This window comes from Onthophagus taurus, chromosome 1 (assembly GCF_036711975.1).
Source record: "Onthophagus taurus isolate NC chromosome 1, IU_Otau_3.0, whole genome shotgun sequence".
Taxonomy (NCBI): domain Eukaryota; kingdom Metazoa; phylum Arthropoda; class Insecta; order Coleoptera; family Scarabaeidae; genus Onthophagus; species Onthophagus taurus.
The window spans coordinates 5,307,432-5,322,851 of record NC_091966.1 but is presented as its reverse complement, the minus strand read 5'-3'; the positions used below and the strand labels follow the sequence as shown (position 1 = coordinate 5,322,851).

Below are 15,420 nucleotides of genomic sequence, written 5' to 3'. Positions count from 1 at the left end.
TTCGTTTTTACGCAAAATCTTGAATCTTCTTTGTAGATCTTTATCTGCGTGTTGTACTGCAGTGATGTGATCTTCTTCAGACATGATACTCAGCACCTCTCCTCTGTCTAAAATTTCATCTGTTTTGTCGTTTTCCTTATCAACTGGAGCTCGAGACAAAGCATCCACATGTTCCATCTTAGAACCCGGTCTATACCTGATCACCAAATCATATTCTTGAAGGATACTGAACCAACGCGCAATCTGCGGATTTTGTGTCTTCTTTACGTTCAGGTATACCACTGCCTGACAATCTGTATAGACAGTTACAGGAATGCCAATTAAAAGATATCTTAGCTTCTCTAGACAGTACACAATCGCCAATAGTTCAAGTTTTGACGAATGATAGTTCTTTTCGGCGTCATTCGTCTTCTTCGATAGATAATAAACGGGATGTCGATCCCCATCGCTCTGTGTCTGTAGCAGAATACCGGCTAAACCCAAGGAACTAGCATCTGTGTGCAGCTCCGTTTTTTCTGCTCTTGGGTTGAAAAGGTGTAATATAGGTTCTTTGATGAGGGCTTCCTTCAAATCGTTGAAAGCGTCCTCCTGATCAACCCTCCATTTATATTTTGTTTCTTTCTTCGTTAGGTCACTCAAAGCTCGTGCCCTTCTGGCGTAATCTTTCACAAACTTTCGAAAAAAGGAGGTCATACCCAAGAATCGTCGCACCTCGTGAACTGTTTCTGGTCTGGGATAGTCTGCTACTGCCTTGACCTTGCTCCCAGGTTTAATTCGTCCTTCAGATAAAATGTGTCCCAAAAATTCCACCTCTGCCTTACCGAAATAACACTTTTTAATGTTCAACGTTAATTTCGCCGACTTTAACGCTTCAAACACTCTTCGCAACTTCTGCATCATTTCTGGCCAAGTCACCGCCGCTATCAGAATATCGTCTAAATACCAATGTGCAGTATCCGGTCCCAATGGACCCAAAACTGAGGCCATCAACCTTGAAAATTCATACGGAGCATTACAAAGTCCAAAAATCATTCTTTCAAATTGACCAGTCTCATCCGGTGTTACAAATGCAGTTTTTTGCTTTGCTGATTCGGTGAGTGGAATCTGTAGGTACGCGCTACCCAAATCTAGTTGACTGAAAAGTCGACATCCGCTCAACCCAACGAATTGTTCGTCTAAAGATGGTAAGGGGAAACTTGCCTTTTCTGTTTGCTGATTTAAAGCTCTGTAATCAACCACAAGTCGAGGCTCACCACTCCGTTTCGTAACCAGAAGACAAGGAGAAGCATAAGGTGAAGTCGTCTGTGTTACTAATCCAGCTTCTCGCCATTCCTTCAAAATGCCCTTCATCTTCTCCCGTTCCGTAAATGATGCTCTGTACGGCTTCTTTCGCACCGGATTTCCACTGTCCTTGATGTCCATTTCCGTTTTGTTCGTACACCCTAGTTCATCGACTGACAATGCGAAACACCCCCGAAACTCGTTACAGAGTTCCACTAACTCATTCCGCACTGACTCGTCTCCATCACAATTAATCATAGCATCTGTGACTCTTGTCGGTTCATTTCTCTTGATCATTCGGACCCCAGCTACTTTCGAACCACGAATTTCGGCAATAGTCATACCTTTCTCCAGCACAAAATCTTCTTGTCTTTCATTTACTATTGGAACCATAAGAGATTCACCACACTGTGTCTCCGCCATAATCAAGTTCATTACTCCGGCTTTAACAATCGCATCCTTTTCGGCCATAACGGTTGTTTTCTTTGATTCCGGAATTTGGAAATCCTTGAACGGCAAGGTATCCTTCCAACCGAAAACTAGTTCTTCCCCAACGCGCGCATAAGCAATTTCAGGTCTTTCCGTAAACGAACGTCCAATTATCATCGCTACATTTTGTGCATCGTCCGGCACCACAAACACTTCCACGCCATTCACGAAAACCTCGTCTACCATAAGTCTTACGCAAACCTTTTCGTTACAAAGTACCTTATTTTGTCCACCACCAAAACCGGTCAGCTGCATCATGGCTTTCTCGCGAATCACTGAATTGTCTAGAACCCCTTCTTTGATCGTACAAACCGCACTCCCCGGATCAATTAAAGCAATTTTTTCGATTTCGTTAAACCAAACGCGTTTTAAGTACTTTTGTAGAGATTTTTCTACCGTATTGTTCACTAACATAACTTGTGCTCTCGGCTCTCCCTTAGAACCTCTTTGTTCCGGACAATCTTTCTTAAGATGCCCAGTTTTTCTACACGCGAAGCACACCGCACCCGATTTCTCGCATTTTACCGCCAAATGTCCCCTTTCCCCGCATTTGAAACATCGAACCACCGGTAAAATTTGCTTGTTCATAACGCGATCTGTTTTTAACATTAGTTCACCCGACGCACGACTGTCTTTCGACGGAACACCACTTTTCGTTTTTTGTTCACGTCTGTCCGCGTTAACACGTTCTGCAGTTAAAATGTCTCGGTACAAGTTCTCGATATCGTCATATCGTTTCGTACACAAATTACCCGCAATTTCACCTGATAAAAGTCCTTTCAGGATTTCTTCAGCGGTTTCACTCGTTGTTAATCCTAAATTCTTGCACAATCGGGCCTTGTCGTGAAAATAAGCACCTGCGCTCTCGCTTGATTTCTGCTGGCGTTTCTTCATTCTGTCCCATTTCTCGCTCAACGTTAAATTTTCGACAAAAGTTTTCCGGAAACACCCTTCAAAATCGTTCCACGAATTAATTTGATCTTGTTTTGTTTTGTACCAATTTAACGCAGGGCCAATAAGATGAGTACGCGCCGTTTCTAACTTCACGGCCTCCGGCCATTTGTAAAGGTTGGCACTCACAATTACGCCCTCTAGCCACTCAGCCGCCTTCGGTAAATCTTTATCTCCGTCAAAACAATTGATCGATTTCGACAAATCCGGCATTACATCGAATTGATTACAATTTACCTCTCTTTGCGTTTGTTTCATTTCTCTAAACAAATCCGTCATCGCTGACATCATCGTCGCCATCATGGAGGTCTCCGTCATCGCTCCACTCTGTCTCTCCGCAAGGTTAAACGCAAATCCACCCGGATCCGTCCTTGAGCCACCGCTCTCAGATGTTCTCATGTGGTCCGTGGAATCGCTGTTTTCCATTTTGTTCTCACAATTCAACTCACACAAGAATCCAAGACACACTCGAATCACCCGTCGAAAATGTCCGATCCAACACGTGGTTAAATTTAGTTTTATCCCACTTCTGAAGTAAAATAAATACCCTCACGTAAATTTAACTAATCAACAACTTTATTGAAACTTCAAACAAAATAACAATGTAATTCAGTTCAGCGTTTATACTTCTCAAAACACACCCGTTTTGTAAGTCTTTTCTCGCGATACCCGTCTTTTTACCTCTGCCACGCACCAACTCTCATGTTCGACTCTCCATCTTGTTCAAACCTGTTTTTATCTAACGTCTCGGAACCTTTTCGAGCGCGGGAATCACTCCATTGCCACCCTACGCTCCGCACTACCAACCCAAAATCTCCCGCACACAAAATATCCCTAACAAGTACTTTGTTAGTTTGAAGAACCCAAAGTCATCTTTACTTCAAAAATGAAATGTTTTGAGTCGTTTTGAAAATAACCTCTTCGTATATAATTCAATCAACCAATTATACACGAGATATCTTATTAAAAATGGAAAGTATTTATATCCACGCTAAAATTAGAATATTTAGATATCAACGTTCAATTATTGCTAACCTTTCGGAGCTCCAGTGAAGATGATAAAAAATATTTCGCATAAAATAATATTAATCGGTTTATTATTACAATTAGTGACTAATACTACAAATACAAAACTCACAATTGAAACGTTGACGAAAAATTTATTTAAAGATAATAATGTTAACAAAGTGCAGTTATCAAACAATAGTATCAGTGAGTTATCACCATTTCAATTTACATCAATACCAAACAATACTCACATATATTTGCAACAAAATGATATAACATACATTCCAAGAGACGTTTTTACAAATAACGAGAGAATTTATTATATTAGCTTGGCATCAAACGAAATATCCAACATGGAAAGATTCGCGTTTGCGTTAATACCTTTATTGACTCTTCTTAACTTGTCTTCGAACAAAATAACGGCGATTGACAAAGATTGGTTTACTGGTTCAAGAAATATACGAGACTTGTATCTAGAAAACAATTTAATTCGAGAAATAAATAAGGACGCGTTCTCGGAAATCCACAACTTGAAAGTAATTAATTTAAGTTTTAACCGAATATATACTATTAAACCTGGAAGTTTCGACGGGCTAAAATCAATGGTGGGTTTGAGTGGAAATTTTTTGGCAGATTTAAGTTTTATCAATTCCACAAAACTGGATTGGATCAGTGTGTCCTTTAATAAAATAAATCACCTCGACTTAAACTACATAACGGAGATAAAAGCTATATACGCTATGCCAAACCCTTTATATTGCAAAAGCTTAATAAATTTTTTGAGGGGAGCACCTAAACGTGGGATTCGTGTCGTACACCCAAGAATATGGAACCCTAGTTGTCCTATTTGTATCAAAGAAGGGGTATACGCAGATGATGTTGTTAATAATATTTATTATAAAATGATAGAAACAGAGTTTGATTTTAAATATTTTAAACAAGAATTATCGTGGCTTAAAAATGTAAGACAAATCAATTATAGTTACTTCAATTATTAATTTATAAATATAAATTTCAATGATGTTTGTATTTTTTTTTTGATTATTGAATCCTTTTGCATCATAAGCTACAACATATACAAACGCTTTCAATAGGGAGCGAAATAAATAGGCCTAGCGTTCGATCTTTAACTGGTCCAGAGTACCAAATGAAGATTCTACATCGAAACTTACAAGAATATCCTGGGGAGTTAAGAAAGTGTCACAATAGTATTAGGATTATCAATACTTTTTCATCATATGCATGAAAGTTTTGTTTTATGCAAAGTTATAACTTTTGTGAAAGATGTGGCACTGCTGTTTCCCAGTAAACAAGAAACCTCTGTGAAACATTTCAATTTTAACGTACAGTGAATTAAATGAAACATCTTAGAACTACGTGTCATATACGTGACAGATACGATTTTTACGAAACGTATCTAAAGATATTGTAATAATAACCCATTACCAGTAATTTAGTCTTGTTTGATTATCGTATTGATCGTAGAAGAGTTTTTTTTGAACAATTATAAAATAATGTTAGATACTATACGCTAGTGAATTTCGGTACATTTTATTGTTCTTTAATGTTCTAATCCTAAACTATCACTTGTAAAGTCGATGCGAAGTAATTTTACAGATTCGATACCAGATAACCTCAATTTAAATTTTTCAAAATTATTTATTTAAATCTTTATCTACCCGGATCATACCTGTTTAGAACGATAAACTTAACTTGGTTAACAAAGAAAATAATTAATATTTGTATGGAATAATGAAATTTGGATGAAAATTTACAAAATTAATTTGAACATATTGGAAAATTTATCGTTGAGATCAGAAGAAAATGAATGGATATTTGAAAATTGTTTTAAAAGAGCATCAAAATTACGAAATATCACGCATAATTATAAATAATTTAAAAAATTTAAATAATAATTTGACAAATTGAATTAGAGACATTTCAAATGTCAAAGTTGGCTACATTGAAAAAACTAAGACACAAATTCCAAATCCATAAATTTAACCAATCAGGAGAGGTTATTTGGAAATTTAACATCCGAAAAACGGAATTTATCAACAAAAAGAGCATGTGCTTCCTGTTGTCTAAAAAAACACACACATATTTTTTTGCTCTGCTGAAAATTAATTAAATCAACGTGTCAACGAGTTAAAAAAATTATATCCGTTCCTGTTCAACTTTGAAAAAACAATTCATCCTGTTCCTATTAAAGAAAAATATCCGTTCCTGTTCAATAATTTCGAAGAAACGATTAAATTCGCTCCTGATCAAGTAAAGCAATTGGTTCCGTTTCTGGTAGAAACCATCATCACTAGTGAAGAGAAAAATTGGTTCTCAATCCTGAATCCAACCATCACCTGTCACGAAGAAAATATTATTCTGAGTTTGACCTCCAAAGTTCCCATAGAAACAAATTGGCTAAGTTATTTTTTTTTATAATTTATTGTTTTTGTTGATACATTTTTTAAAGAAAAAAACTCTTCTTACCTTCAATAAGAGAAGTTCTTGATAAGTTCAATATAAATTTTGGGATTACTATTACAATTTCCTAATTAATTTAATATTTGACGAGTTGTACATATCTGAGTTGATAAATATTACTTCGAATCAACTAATTTAGAATATTTGTTTATATAATCAGTATATTTTGTTAATTTTGTCGACAACATCTCAATTTGATTGCACCTTAAGTTGTGCACATGTTTGTCTTGACGGTATTACCAGAACCTGCCTTAACCCTGAGATAATTCGACAATTCTGTTTAAATAATTAAATTTTTTTCAATTTAATAAAAAAACAAATTATTATAAAATTTAGTAATGTTGTTTTCATTAAAATAATTCTTTTCAAAAGAAGAGGGACTATTTGCGGTCCATTTGGAAAAACATTACAATATGTATCAAATACATTTCAGTAGAAATATTTATGAAATATCATTAAAATATGTAGCAGAAACATTTCATTTGAAACATTTCGCAACAAATATGTCTGAAACATGTCTGGAATATCTTCAGCAGCGACTGTGAACGTATGTACAAACATTAATTAATGTTTGTAAACAGAACGAACCTAAGGTAACATTCCTTCACGGTTTAATTGACAGTTCAAAAGAAAACTTCACGCTATGATTGGCATTACTAATTACTAAAGAAAACTTCACGCTATAATTAATGTTTGTAAACAAAACTAACCTTACGTAACATTCCTTCACGGTTTAATTGGCATTTCAAAAGAAAACTTCACGCTATGATTGGCATTACTAATTACTAAAGAAAACTTCACGCTATAATTAATGTTTGTAAACAGAACTAACCTTACCTAACATTCCTTCACGGTTTAATTGGCATTTCAAAAGAAAACTTCACGCTATAATTAATGTTTGTAAACAAAACTAACCTTACTTAACATTCCTTCACGGTGTAATTGGCATTTCAAAAGAAAACTTCACGCTATAATTGGCATTACTAATTACTAAAGAAAACTTCACGCTATAATTAATGTTTGTAAACAGAACTAACCTTAAGTAACATTCCTTCACGGTTTAATTGGCATTTCCAAAGAAAACTTCACGAGAAGTTGCGAGAGTATTGAAGTCAGCAAAACCACCAAAATCCAACTTGACGATTGGTGAAAAGAAGGCACTCCGATCTATAAAAGAAAAATCAGAAATCGTCGTGTTACCAGCAGTCAAGGGGAATGCCACCGTTGTTATGGACACGAAAGAATACGACGACAAAATGATGAACTTACTGGACCCAGCCACCTACAGGAAGATCAAGAAGGACCCCACAGACAAAATCGTTAGAAAAATGAAGGAACTGATAAAATCCACAGGAATTTCAGCAGAAATGTTTGTTTGTGCAGGCGCCGGTACCACCAAGAATCTACGGACTACCGAAGATTCACAAACCAGACGTCCCCATCGTCAGCGCCATCAACTCCCCAACATACCAGCTGGCTAAACATCTTGCAAAGATTCTGTCCCCCTTTACAGGTAACACGGAATCGTATGTCAAGGATTCTACACATTTTGTGGAATCGGTAAAAGGTGTAAAGCTGGATGCTGGGGATATGTTGGTAAGTTTCGATGTGGAATTCCTTTTTACTAGGGTACCTAGAGAGTCTTCGCCGAAAACTCATTCCGGTGGGTTTACCAGGATACGTGCCAGATCTGGTGGAGTATTGCTTATCGTCGACGTATTTCAGCTGGAAAGGAGTATTTTACGAGCAGTTCGAAGGGGCAGCCATGGGATCTCCACTATCGCCAGTTATAGCTAATTTCTACATGGAATTATTCGAAGAGGACGCTTTGAAGAAGAGCCAGTGGAAACCAAAACTATGGCTCCGATATGTGGATGACACGTTTGTGATATGGCAACATGGTCAAAAACGGCTCCAAGAGTTCTTGGATCACTTGAACTCTCAACATCCTATGATTAAGTTCACCATGGAAACAGAAACTGCCAAAAAACTACCTTTCCTAGATGTGTTGGTCACCAGGACGACAAATGGAGATATAGAACTTGGTGTATACCGAAAGAAGATTCATACCAACAGGTATTTACAGGCATGTTCACATCATCATCCCCAACAGAAGAGGTTCGTCATCCGTACATTATTTCAGCGAGCAGCGAGACTATGTGAAGGAGAGAACTTGAAGAAGGAGCAACACTTTCTACGAGGCGTGCTGTAGGAGAATGGATACACTTCGAGAGACATCAACCAGGCCATCAAGCAGCGAAAGCAGAAAGAGGACACGGTAAGTACAAAACCACTTGGATTTATCTGTCTTCCCTATGTTTCAGGTGTAACGGAACGGATTGCTAGGCACCTCAAGAAGAACGACATCGCAGTGCGGTACGGCACGGTCAGCAAAATTCGGAACACACTCCCGATAGCCAAGGACAAACTAATTCCATTAAAAGGAGCGGGAGTCTATCGACTATCGTGTAGTTGTGGGAAGGTTTATGTTGGCCAAACTGGACGCAACGTCGAGTGCCGCATCAAGGAGCATGAGAGGGATGTAAGGCTGAAGAAGATCCAGCAGTCGGCGGTTGCGGAACATTGCCATGCAGAGGGGCACCGAATAGACTTCGAACAAACAAAGGTGCTGGCTAGGGACAACAGATACTACCAAAGACTGACAAGAGAAGCCATAGAGATTCACCGACATAAAAATAACGTCAACAGAGAGGATGGCTGGGAGCTTAGCAGAACATGGAAGATGGTGGTGAACACGAAGACCTCTTCCCGCCTCACACCGGACGCAACGCAATTAGTTATTAATTAGTTTGTAATTAGCGTTAACTGATTATTAATTAGTTTTTCCGACTTATATATAGTTACCGATTGTTTGATCTCGTCACTTCGAACCAGTTTCTGAAGAAGGTTGCAACATGGCATCCGAAAATTAATCATCAAATTACTATTCGAATCAATCGTTAGTTAAGTGTTGTAGTTGTTTCATCAGTTTTATTTGGGTAAGTTACTATATTGATGATTGATGACCTTTGTATTCCATATCAAAGTTACAGTTATTGCTAACCTCAAAATCTTTTCACGAATTTTTATGTTATCATATCAGAGACAACATGGGGATAGATTGGACAGCTACCCAAAGTATCCCTAACGAATTTCCAGATATGGATTTTCATCATTTGAAAATTACAACATAGATGAGGTAGGTTCTAGTTTTAAGAAAGAAACTTTATGTCATAGAGTGTGTTTTTTCCAGACCGGTGTCACCACGGTTCAGAAGATAATTGAAAGCGAACTAATAACCCAAGTGGGAATAATAGGTATCAATGGCATAGCTCTACCACCTGTGTGGGTCTTTCCCAAACAACGATTTGGCCAAAAAAGAATGATGCAAGGTGTTCCTGATACGACCGGCGTTACTGGACTGATACATAAATCAGGCTGGATGATCAGTGATCAGTGACAATTTTATTAAAGTATTATTGAGTTTTATTTATTTATTTTTTTGCACTATCACTAGAACTAACACTAAACCTAGAACTAGTAGGGGATACATTGGACAATTTTAATTTTTTTTTATTACATAAAATTGATATCATAACACAACTATACGCGAACGTTTAAGTATACTTTGAATGTTATATTACCATTATTGTTGGATTTAGAGACGATTTTCCGTGTGCTTGATTTTGTCCAAAGTTATTCCGTTGCAAACACTAGTTCATCAAAAGATAAGAATTCAAGCCCATTTTTTGACACAACAAAACGATAGGATAAAGCATGCCTTTTGAAAAACTTAATTTCGTATCCATCACTTATCTTTTCAATTACTTGAGTGATATACTGCCTCATTGAAGTCTTACCGAAAACTTTGGCAATGATAAAATTATCCACGTCAATGATTTCTCTATCGTCCTCAGATTCATTTGAAAAATTTAAATTGTCATCAGAACTGAAATTCATCATCCAAAACTTTCCCATCATCAACAATTCGCCTTTTTGCCTCTTCGTCTTATGGTTTTAATGTCTTACGCAACTTCTTCTCTTTTCTACTAGCTATTTCATCTTTTTTAGTCGTGTCAATGGCGATAATACTTTTTCACTTTTGGGGTCCACATGTGGCTTTTCTTTCATCTGCTTTGGGAAATGGACGAATATCTTCAGGGGAGACTAATGGTGTAGGTTGAAATGTTGTACTGGTTGAAGGTGTTGAGCTTGTTGCTGGAAGATTTTCATCATTCTTGTTTTGTTCATCAGTTTTTCCAACAGGGGAAGGTCTATCCGTTATATAAAACGATAAATAGTCATCCTCTGTAAAAACTGTTCTATCAAAAGGCGAAATACCGGTACATTTGAAACCAAATTTTATATTTGCACGATCCCATGCCATACAGCAGATTACTGTATGGTATGGGTTATTGTTATAAATTGTTTAGCATATTTGAAGTATGTTGCGGTAAATTTAAGATCACTCATACCATTGGCCTTACTATAATTAAGTGCTTCAACTGATAAATAAGATTTAGGGTTATCCATTATAAGGAGTACATTCTTTTCGAGTGTTTTACAAAACTTTATAACACTTTATCAAATTGTCATCCAGCCTAATTTATGTATCAGTCCAATAACGCCGGTCGTATCTGGAACACTCATTCTTTTTTGGCCAAATCTTTGTCTGGGAAAGACCCACACAGGTGGTAAAGCTATGCCATTGGCACCTATTATTCCCACTTGGGTTATTAGTTCGCTTTCAGTTATTTTCTGAACCGTGGTCTGGAAAAAACACACTCTATGACATAAAGTTTGCTTCTTAAAACTAAAACTACCCCATCTAGATTGTGAATTTCAGATGATGAAAATCCATATCGGGAAATAACTTTTTCTAATTTATCAAAAAATATTTTCACAGTTACAACTTTGCATAAAACAAAGCTTTCATTTGTGAAGTAAAGACAACTTTGGGTTTTTCAAACCAACAAGGCATTTAGCTTAATAAGTCCAGAACAGTCCTTTAGTACATTGGAGGGGTTCGATCCAAATAAAATTTGATGTAGCCAGGAATTGGTTAATTTGTCCCATTTTGAGTAGATTTTGTTTAAAGTCACTGATAATTACACAGTAATTAAATTAATCACACCATATTAATATTTATAGTTGTTATATTTCAATTTCCAATCTTTTTTTTAATATATAACAGTAAAGACAAAACGACATTGCGTCTAAAACATTTTACACATACATCTCCAATTATTATTCAACATTTTACATATTACTTTAATTTAAATACTTTATAACGATTTTTTTGGTGTTCAGAGCATAGAATATCTTATTCGTAGCTAATACGAAAATAAATTATGCCAAATTTAATTTATAATCTACTTTTACATGTTTCTCTTTCATCGTATTAATTAATAAATTACAGGCATATTTGCAGCTTTATTGTACTTATTACAAAACCGTTGTACTAATTTCATATATTTAAAAGTCTCTCAAAATGCACAACAATTCACATTTTGTTAAACAAAGTCTTACACGTTTAAGTTACTCCTAAAAAATAAATATCCTTAATCATAATGAAAGTAATAACAATAAAATAATCACAACCGATTTTTCTATAAACACAAAAAATTCAGTCTCATTCATTTATTTTTAAATGAGACGATTTCCTCATTATTTATCATCAAATTGCGTCTTCACAAAATACGTCGTTAACGTTCCTTTTCCTTTCACGTAAGTTGGACCGCGACATTCGCACGAATATCCGGCGTTCATGAGTATTTTTGCCGTGTCTTCTGTCACTTGAATCCTCCCCATTATGCCGCAGGAATCCATTCGGGAAGCTACATTCACCGTGTTACCCCAGATATCATATTGAGGTTTTTGAGCCCCAACTACACCGGCTATAACTGGACCATGATTAATACCTAAAATATTTGTTTGGAATATGTATAAGTTTGATGACAAACATTTTAAGAAAAGATATTATTGATCTAAGCTGTGAAATTGGGGAATGTTTAAATGTATCAGAAATTATGAAGATTTAAAAAAATCGCTGAAATCTTATTTTTGGAAGTTAAGAAATAGCTTATATCTCAAATTAAAGCTAAAATATGCTACTTTATGAATTTGATATAGAATATATAAGTTTGATAATAAAAATTTTTGGAAAAGAATTTTTTAATCTAATGCTGTAAAATTAAGGTTTGTTTGATTATGTCAAAAAATGTGAAATTTAAAAAAATCGCTGAGATCTTATTTTTGGGAGTAAAGAAACGGGTTATATCTCAAATTAAAGATAAAACATTCTATTTTATGAAATTAATATACAATATATAAATTTGATAATAAAAATTTTTAGAAAAGAATTTTTTAATCTTAACCTGTAAAATTAGGGTTTGTTTGATTATGTCAAAAATTATGGAGATTTAAAAAAATCGCTGAGATCTTATTTTTGGGAGTAAAGAAATGGCTTATATCTCAAATTAAAGCTGAAACATTCTATTTTATGAATTTCATATAAAATATATAAGTTTGATAATAAAAATTTTTAGAAAAGAATTTTTTAATCTTAACCTGTAAAATTAGGATTTGTTTAATTATGTCAAAAATGATGAAATTTAAAAAAAATCGCTGTGATCTTATTTTTGGGAGTAAAGAAACGGCTTATATCTCAAATTAAAGCTGAAACATTCTATTTTATGAATTTAATATGGAATATATATTTGATAGTAAAAATTTTTAGAAAAGAATTTTTTAATCTAAACCTGTAAAATTAGGGTTTGTTCGATTCTGTCAAAAATGATCAAATTAAAAAAAATCGCTGAGATCTTATTTTTGGGAGTAAAGAAACGGGTTATATCTCAAATTAAAGATAAAACATTCTATTTTATGAAATTAATATACAATATATAAATTTGATAATAAAAATTTTTAGAAAAGAATTTTTTAATCTTAACCTGTAAAATTAGGGTTTGTTTGATTATGTCAAAAATTATGGAGATTTAAAAAAATCGCTGAGATCTTATTTTTGGGAGTAAAGAAATGGCTTATATCTCAAATTAAAGCTGAAACATTCTATTTTATGAATTTCATATAAAATATATAAGTTTGATAATAAAAATTTTTAGAAAAGAATTTTTTAATCTTAACCTGTAAAATTAGGATTTGTTTAATTATGTCAAAAATGATGAAATTTAAAAAAAATCGCTGTGATCTTATTTTTGGGAGTAAAGAAACGGCTTATATCTCAAATTAAAGCTGAAACATTCTATTTTATGAATTTAATATGGAATATATATTTGATAGTAAAAATTTTTAGAAAAGAATTTTTTAATCTAAACCTGTAAAATTAGGGTTTGTTCGATTCTGTCAAAAATGATCAAATTAAAAAAAATCGCTGAGATCTTATTTTTGGGAGTAAAGAAACGGCTTATATCTCAAATTAAAGCTGAGACATTCTATTTTATGAATTTAAGATGGAATATATAAGTTTGATAATAAAAATTTTTAGAAAAGAATTTTTTAATTTTAACCTGTAAAATTAGGATTTGTTCGATTCTGTCAAAAATGATGAAATTTAAAAAGATCGCTGAGATCTTATTTTTGGGAGTAAAGAAACGGCTTATATCTCAAATTAAAGCTGAAACATTCTATTTTATGAATTTCATATAAAATATATAAGTTTGATAATAAAAATTTTTAAAAAAGAATGTTTTAATCTTAACCTGTCAAATTAGGATTTGTTTAATTAAGTCAAAAATGATGATCTTTAAAAAAATCTCTGTGATCTTATTTTTGGGAGTAAAGAAACGGGTTATATCTCAAATTAAAGCTGAAACATTCTATTTTATGAATTTAATATAAAATATATAAGTTTGATAATAAAAATTTTTGGAAAAGAATTTTTTAATCTTAATCTGTTAAATTAGGGTTTGATCGATTATGTCAAAAATTAAGAAATTTAAAAAAATCGCTGAGATCTTATTTTTGAGAGTACAGAAACGACTTAATCTATCAAATTAAAGCTAAAACATTGTATTTTATGAATTTAATATAGAATATATAAGTTTGATAATAAAATTTTTGGAAAAGAGTTTTTTAATCTAAACCTATAAAATCAGGGTTTGTTCGATTCTGTCAAAAATGATGAAATTTAAAAAAATCACTGAGATCTTATTTTTGGGAGTAAAGAAACGGCTTATATCTCAAATTAAAGCTAAAACATTCTATTTTATGAATTTAATATGGAATATATAAGTTTGATAATAAAAATTTTTAGAAAACAATTTTTTAATCTTAACCTGTAAAATTAAGGTTGTTCGATTATGTCAAAAATTACGAAATTTAAAAAAATCGCTGAGATCTTATTTTTGAGAGTACAGAAACGACTTAATCTATCAAATTAAAGCTAAAACATTATATTTTATGAATTTAATATAGAATATATAAGTTTGATAATAAAATTTTTGGAAAAGAGTTTTTTAATCTAAACCTATAAAATCAGGGTTTGTTCGATTCTGTCAAAAATGATGAAATTTAAAAAAATCACTGAGATCTTATTTTTGGGAGTAAAGAAACGGCTTATATCTCAAATTAAAGCTAAAACATTCTATTTTATGAATTTAATATGGAATATATAAGTTTGATAATAAAAATTTTTAGAAAACAATTTTTTAATCTTAACCTGTAAAATTAAGGTTGTTCGATTATGTCAAAAATTACGAAATTTAAAAAAATCGCTGAGATCTTATTTTTGGGAGTAAAGAAACGGCTTATATCTCAAATTAAAGCTAAAACATTCTATTTTATGAATTTAATATAGAATATATAAGTTTGATAATAAAAATTTTTTATAAAAAAAATTTTTAGTCTTAACCTGTAAAATTAGGGTTTGTTTGATTATGTCAAAAATTATGGAGATTTAAAAAAATCGCTGAGATCTTATTTTTGAGAGTAAAGAAATACCTTATATCTCAAACTAAAGCTGAAACATTCTATTTTATGAATTTAATGTAGAATATGTAAGTTTGATAACAAAAATTTTTAGAAAAAATTTATTTAATCTAAACCTGTAAAATCAGGGTTTCTTCGATTCTGTCAAAAAGAATGAAATTTAAAAAAATCGCTGAGATCTTATTTTTGGGAGTAAAGAAACGGCTTACATCTCAAATTAAAGCTAAAACAGTCTATTTTATGAATTTAATATAGATTATA

At 33.3% G+C, this 15,420-nt stretch overlaps 1 protein-coding gene across 2 annotated transcripts in view; it reads right to left on the bottom strand.

Annotated features, from left to right (window-relative positions):
* Positions 1-11,348: 11,348 nt before the first annotated feature.
* The window catches only part of LOC111424772 (adenylate cyclase type 2-like), a 96,801-nt gene continuing 92,729 nt past the window's right edge, over positions 11,349-15,420 (bottom strand). For both annotated transcript variants that reach the window (XM_023058445.2, XM_023058455.2), the window contains one exon: positions 11,349-12,131. In XM_023058445.2, the coding sequence (XP_022914213.2) occupies positions 11,878-12,131 (254 nt within the window). In that variant the 3' untranslated portion in view covers positions 11,349-11,877. The remainder of the gene's footprint in view (positions 12,132-15,420) is intronic.